The 6340-nt window shown below is 63.5% G+C and overlaps 1 protein-coding gene across 1 annotated transcript in view; it reads right to left on the bottom strand.

The window, feature by feature from the left end:
* LOC127396283 (EH domain-containing protein 2-like) overlaps window positions 1–5167 on the bottom strand; it is a 5901-nt gene extending 734 nt beyond the window's left edge. Inside the window, exons 1-4 of the mRNA XM_051643902.1 lie at window positions 4335–5167; window positions 2950–3047; window positions 1441–1853; window positions 649–913 (exon numbers count right to left, since the gene is read on the bottom strand). Of these exons, the coding sequence (XP_051499862.1) occupies window positions 649–913; window positions 1441–1853; window positions 2950–3047; window positions 4335–4732 (1174 nt within the window). The 5' untranslated portion in view covers window positions 4733–5167. The remainder of the gene's footprint in view (window positions 1–648; window positions 914–1440; window positions 1854–2949; window positions 3048–4334) is intronic.
* Window positions 5168–6340: the final 1173 nt, after the last annotated feature.

Here is a 6340-nt window from a genome sequence, read left to right as displayed (position 1 = left end):
CCCCCGGGACGTGCGGGACAGGGACGGGATCCACCGGGGATGTGCGGGACGGGGACGGGATCCACCGGGGATGTGCGGGACGGGATCCACCGGGGATGTGCGGGACGGGATCCACCGGGGATGTGCGGGACGGGATCCACCGGGGATGTGCGGGACGGGAGCCCCGGGGATGTGCGGGACAGGGACGGGAGCCCCGGGGACGTGCGGGACAGGGACGGGAGCCCCGGGGGGTGCGGGACAGGGACGGGAGCCCCGGGGGGTGCGGGACGGGAGCCCCAGGGATGTGCGGGACAGGGACGGGAGCCCCGGGGATGTGCGGGACAGGGACGGGAGCCCCGGGGATGTGCGGGACGGGAGCCCCAGGGATGTGCGGGACAAGGACGGGATCCCCAGGGATGTGCGGGACGGGATCCACCGGGGACGTGCGGGACGGGATCCACCGGGGACGTGCGGGACAGGATCCCCCGGGACGTGCGGGACAGGGACGGGATCCACCGGGGATGTGCGGGACGGGATCCACCGGGGATGTGCGGGACGGGATCCACCGGGGATGTGCGGGACAGGGACGGGAGCCCCGGGGGGTGCGGGACAGGATCCCCAGGGATGTGCGGGACGGGATCCACCGGGGACGTGCGGGACGGGATCCACCGGGAATGTGCGGGACGGGATCCACCGGGAATGTGCGGGACGGGGACAGGATCCCGATGGGTCCCCGGGACAGGGTCAGCACCCCGGCCCTGCCCCCCACCTGCATGCGGGCGCAGTCCGGGAAGTCGCCGGGCGGGATGTGCTGCTCCAGCTGGATGCGGGCGAAGAGCAGGGGCAGCTTGGAGATCAGCTGCTTCTTCTTGTGCTCCTTCCCGAAGACCGAGGGCATCTCCTTGCGCAGGCGGCTGATGATGTGCGCGTGGACCTGGGGGGGCGGCGGGAGCTGCCGAGCCGGCCCGGCCCCCCCATTCCCCCCCCATTCCCATTCCCCATCCCATTCCCGCCCCATTCCCATTCCCCATCCCATTCCCGCCCCACCCCATCCCTGGGGAGGTGGCAAAGGGGCCGTGGCCCCAGGTGGCCGGATGCGATAAGGCTGGAGGGCGGGGGGGCTCATTAATTATCCCGTAATCCCAAGGCCGGAAGACACGACCTCACGGGAAGCCCTTAACGAGGAAGCCAGACACAGGATGGGGGGTGGGGGGGACACGGTGACGTCCCCCCCTTGGCAATGGGGACGTTGTTGGGGTGGCTGGGAGCCAGCAGGGCCCAGGGAGCCCCTGGGCCACCTCCTGGGGCGGGGAGGGGACCCCAAACTGCCCGGATCCTTCTCCAGAGGTGGGGAGACCCAAGGGTCCCGATGCCCCCTGGAGAACCCCAGGGAGTCCTGGTATCCCCTTGGCCCCATTGGGTCCATGAGGAACCCCAAGGAGGACCCCGCTGGGCACTCACCCTGACGAGCCGTGCCCGCTTGACGAGGTCATTGAGCTTCCTCAGGGCGGCGTTTCGGGGCAGGTTCTGGATGTCCTGGAACAAGTCGTGCTCCTCCAGCTCGAAGAGCCGCCGGTTCTCGGCGTTGAGGAGCGGCTCGGCCCAGAAGGACCCGATGAAGACGCGCAGAACCTCGGGGGTGTTGAACACCTTCCCCAGGGACCACATCAGGGCCCCATAGACCCTCATCAGCTGCTGCGTCTCCACCATGTCCGCCTTGTTCAGGACCACCCGGATCTTGTCCTCGTTGCCCTTGAGGGCTCGGATGGCCTCGGAGAACTCGTCCGAGATCTCCAGCTTGTGGGCGTCGAAGAGGAGGATGATGAGGTCCACGCGCTCGGCGAACCACTGGAGCACGGCTGGGAAGTCATAGCCTGGGAGGGGGGAATTGGGGGATCCCCGGGGGGGGCTCAGGGGGGTGAATTATCCCCCTGGAGGGGTCTGCAGGGACTGGAATCCAACCCTCATCCCCCAAACCCACCTGAAACCCAACCCTAATCCCAAAACACATCCCCAATCCCAACCCTGATCCCAACCCCACCCCAATCCCAAATCCCAACCTCCACCCCGACCTGAATCCCACCCCTAACGTCTCCCCCCCATACAGGTTCCTCCTATTGGAGTCTTGCTCTGCCCCCCCATTCTCTTGCCCAAAAACCTCCCCCTCCCCCCCCCCCCGGGGCACGACCCCCCCCCCCGGTGTTCCCGCTGTGTCCCCCCATCCCCCCCCGCCCCCACCTCATCCCCAAGAGCCTCAAAAAACCACCAAAAAAGGCAACACGGCGACTCCCGGAGCGACCCTGCTGGCCCCGTTCATATCCTTGGTCACCTTGACACCGACCTTGACCCCAGCCCCATCCTTGACCCCGACCCCCCCACCCCCGCAGCCTCCCCCCCCCTGCACGTACCAGAGTGGGGAGCGCCCAGACAGGAATTCAACTTCTCCCCAGCCCCCCCCAATTCCCGCCCCCCCCATTTCCCCACCCCCCCCCCATTTCTCAGACCACTCCTCTCCCCCTCCCACCCCCGGGGGGGCTCCCCAAGCCGCCCCCCCCACCTCCCGGGCCCATTTTGGCAGCCGGTGCCCGCGCTCTTGGCAGAGCTGGAGGGTTTTGGGGCGGGGAAGGAAAAGGGGGGAGGGCGGGGGGGGGGGGCGCACAGCCGGGCTGGAAAGTTGGCGGCAGCCCCGGGAATTCCGGGGGGGGTGGGAGGGGGCGGGGCCGGACACCCCCCTACCCCATGGGACCCCCTGGTTGATTGTCCCGGCTCGGAGGTTCACGGGGGGGGGGGAGGGGGAAGGCAAAATGGGGGGGGGGGGGGGGGAGGGCTGGTTTCCCCCCACCATGGCAGGGGTGGGTCCCCCTCCACGGCTCCCTCCCACCCCGAACCCCAGGGCCCCCCCCCATACCCCGGCTGATTCCCCCGAACCCCAGCTGACCCCCCCCCCCGAACCCCGGGGCCCCCCCGTACCCCGGCTGACTCGCTGCTTCGCCCCCGAGAGGATCCCGGGGGTGTCGATCAGGGTGATGCTCTCCAGGACCTGGTTGGGGAGGTGGGCGCACATGAACCTGCGCGGGAGGAGCCGCGTTAGTGCCCCCCCGAACCCCCCCTCGGGAACCCCCCCCCCGAACTCCTCAAACACCCTCGAACCTCCCCAGACCCACCTACTCCCTCCCGCCCCCACCCCCCCCCGGGCCCACCTTGAACTTGACTTGAAACCCCTGAACCCCCTCAGACCATCCCTGAACCCTCCGGACCCCCCGGCTCACCCCTGGACCTCCCTCGGGTCCCCCCAAATCCCCCCTGAACCCCCCCAAACTCCCTCAGATCTCTTCTTGAACGTCCCGGACCCTCCTGAACCCCCCCAGGCCCCCTCTGAACCCCCTGAGCCTCCCCTCTCCCCCCCAAGCTCCTTGACCCTCTCAGCCCCCTCCTGAACCCCCTGCACCCCCACAGACACCCCCGGACGCCCCCCAACCCCTCTGAATCCTTCCAGACCTCCCCAGACCCCGCCATGAACTCACTCAAACCCCCAGGATCCCCCCCCCCGAACACCCCTCCCCCTCCCGTGTCCATGGGGGGGGGGTTATGGGGGGGCCCCTCCCTGTGTCCATGGGGGGGGTTATGGGGGGGCCCCTCCCTGTGTCCATGGGGGGGGTTATGGGGGGGGGCCCCTCCCTGTGCCAGTCCTGACGGCGTCTTTCCGAGGCGGCCCCGGGGGGGGGGCGGCGGGGGGGGCGGCTCCAGGACATCGGGACTTTGGCTCCGTCGCCGCATTCCAGACGCTTGGCTCATACCCCCCCCGACCCCCCCGCGGGGCGGGAAGCGGAGCCCCCCCCATTCCCAAGTGATGACCCCAAACTGGACACCCCCCTCCCCACCCCCCGACCCTCCCCGGGGGCTGAGCAGGGGGAGGGCGAGTCACCAAAAATATCCAAAAATGGGGAAAAAGACAAGAATCGGGGCGGGGGGGGGGGGAACCCAGCATTCCCAGAGATGGAATGGGGGGGTGTCCCATTTTTGGGGGGAGTCCCGGTTTGATCTGGGGGACACGGGGTGTGGGGGGTTGTCAGGTAAAATCCGGCATTCCCAGAGAAGGATGGAGGGGGGGGTGTCCCATTTTTTTTGGGGGGGAGCGGTTCGATTTAGGGGGGGGCACTGGGTGGGGGGATTTGTCAGGTAAAAAGCGGGGTCCGATTTTTGGGGATCAGAGCTCGATTTTCGGTGGGTTTGTCAGGTCAATCTCAGCATTCCCAGAGATGGGATGAGGGGAAATCCCTTTTTTTCCTGTTTTTTTTTTTGACGGGGGGGGGGGGGGGGCCGCGGCGGGGGGAGGGGGTGGTCTCCACACTCACCGGTTGAGGAAGGTGTTCCCGAAGGGATTGAGCTTGCGGAAGGGTTTTTGGGGGTCCATGATGAGGGCGTTTCCGGGGGTCACCCCCTCGGTCTCCCCGTGCATGATCGCCACGAAGGAATCGGTGGTGGGTTCGGGCCCGATCCGGCTGCCCGGGATCTCCTGCTCCAGCAGGTACCGGATGAAAGTTGTTTTCCCGGTGGAATATTGACCCATCACCAACACCATGGGTTTGGTGTCAAAATCCGCATCTTCCAAAGCGGCCGAATGGAAATCGTGGAAACGGTAAAATTCCTCCACGGGGAGAAGCTTCTTCTTGTAGAGGGTCTTGAGGCCCTGGATGACCGTGGTGGCCGCCTCGGGGGGCTTCGGCTGCTGCCGCCGCATCCAGCTGAACATCCCGGCGGGATCGGGGCACAGACACCGCCTGGAACGGGGCTGGGGGCTCAGCTGGAGCGCTGAGCCATGGGGCGCTGCGGTGGGGAGGGGGCGGGTGGGCTGCTCGGCGGGACCCCTGCCCGTCCTGGCTCCTCGGGATAGTGGAAATGCCGCAAAATCAATTAAAAACAGACAAACAAAAAAGTAACTCTCGGGATTTGGTTTTTTTCCTCCTTCCCGGTAAGAGGCTCGAGTGTCTGGGGGGGGGGGGGCGGTGTTTCTCCTCTTCCCAGTGGGGAAATCGTCTTTTTTCCCCAAAAAATAAAAAGCTGTCGCGCGGTCCCGGCCGAAGGGACTTGTTGCTTTTCGTCTTCTTTTGTATTTTTACGTATTTTTAATTAACTTTTCTGGGAGTCAAAAGTCCCCCCGCGGCGATGCCGGGGATCTGAGCGGGACTGGGAGGCGGCCGGGAAAAAAGGGCTGGAGCTGCGGGGCGGGTGGAGGAGGGAGGTGGAGCGGGGTAAATTAACATAAATTAGCATAAATAATCGGGCCGGGCGGGTTGGCGCTCGTGCCATAAGAGAAAGACCAAAATTAAACAATTAATTAAATAATTAGAACCGGGGCCGGGCGGGGCCGAGGAGGGCTGGGAGCAGATCGCATTCCCAGCCCCACGGGTCGGGATCCGATCCCAGATCTCGTTCCCAGGCCCCTCTGGCAGGTGGGTGCTGGGGGGTTCAGGACCAAGACCCCCCCCCCCATGGGCACCAACGTATTTTTTTCCCCTGGATTTCCCTTCATTTCCCGGGGGGGGGGGGTTGGAAGGCAGGAGGGAGGCGGGGGCAGTTTTTAAAAAGAGCGATTTAATTTACACAGAAGTACTAAATGTACAGAATTCTTTAAAAAAATCGTTATACACAATAAATACAGTACAAAATTATTTTATAGTACTATATTTTGTCTCCAACTGGTACCGGCGGGGGGGGACACCCCGGGAGGGTCCTGGGGGGGGTCCCGGGCTCATTAAACCCCCAGGGATGAGGGCAGGGCTGCTTTTTTTGGGGGTTCCATTCATTTAATCAATTTTTTGCCTTTTTCTCCCCCAAATTGGGCATTAACCCCCCCAAAATCAGGCATTAACCCCTCCACCCCGGGAGCAGAGTCCCACCAAAAATGTGGATTAAACTGGGAGGGAAAAGGCCAATTCCCTCTCTTTCCGCCCCCCGCCCCCCCCAGAGCAAGGCAACATCCCAATGGCCAAACTTGGGGGGTTCTCCCCAAAATGGGGAGATGCTGGAGAGCTGCTCCCCCTCCCCACAGCAGCCCTTCTTTAGGGTGAAAAGGGGAAATTTTGGGTCTTTCCGATGGATTCATCTGGCAGAGAAAGGAACAACAAGGAGCCAACGATCCCAAATCCACGATTGATTCCTTCTTGGTTTTCCAAAAAAAAAAAATTAAAAAAAATTAAAATATTAGACGCTAAACCAAAAAAAAACCCAAACAATTTAAGATACATTAGATATATTTATATGGATATATTAAAAAAAAAAAAAAAAACAACAAACCAACCAAAAAAACCAACAAAAACGCCAAATATTTTAGCCTGGGAATCGTTGTCCCTTGTTGCTT

Source organism: Apus apus, unplaced genomic scaffold (genome assembly GCF_020740795.1).
Source record: "Apus apus isolate bApuApu2 unplaced genomic scaffold, bApuApu2.pri.cur manual_scaffold_52_ctg1, whole genome shotgun sequence".
Classification (NCBI taxonomy): Eukaryota; Metazoa; Chordata; class Aves; order Apodiformes; family Apodidae; genus Apus; species Apus apus.
This window is presented reverse-complemented; position numbering and strand designations above follow the sequence as displayed.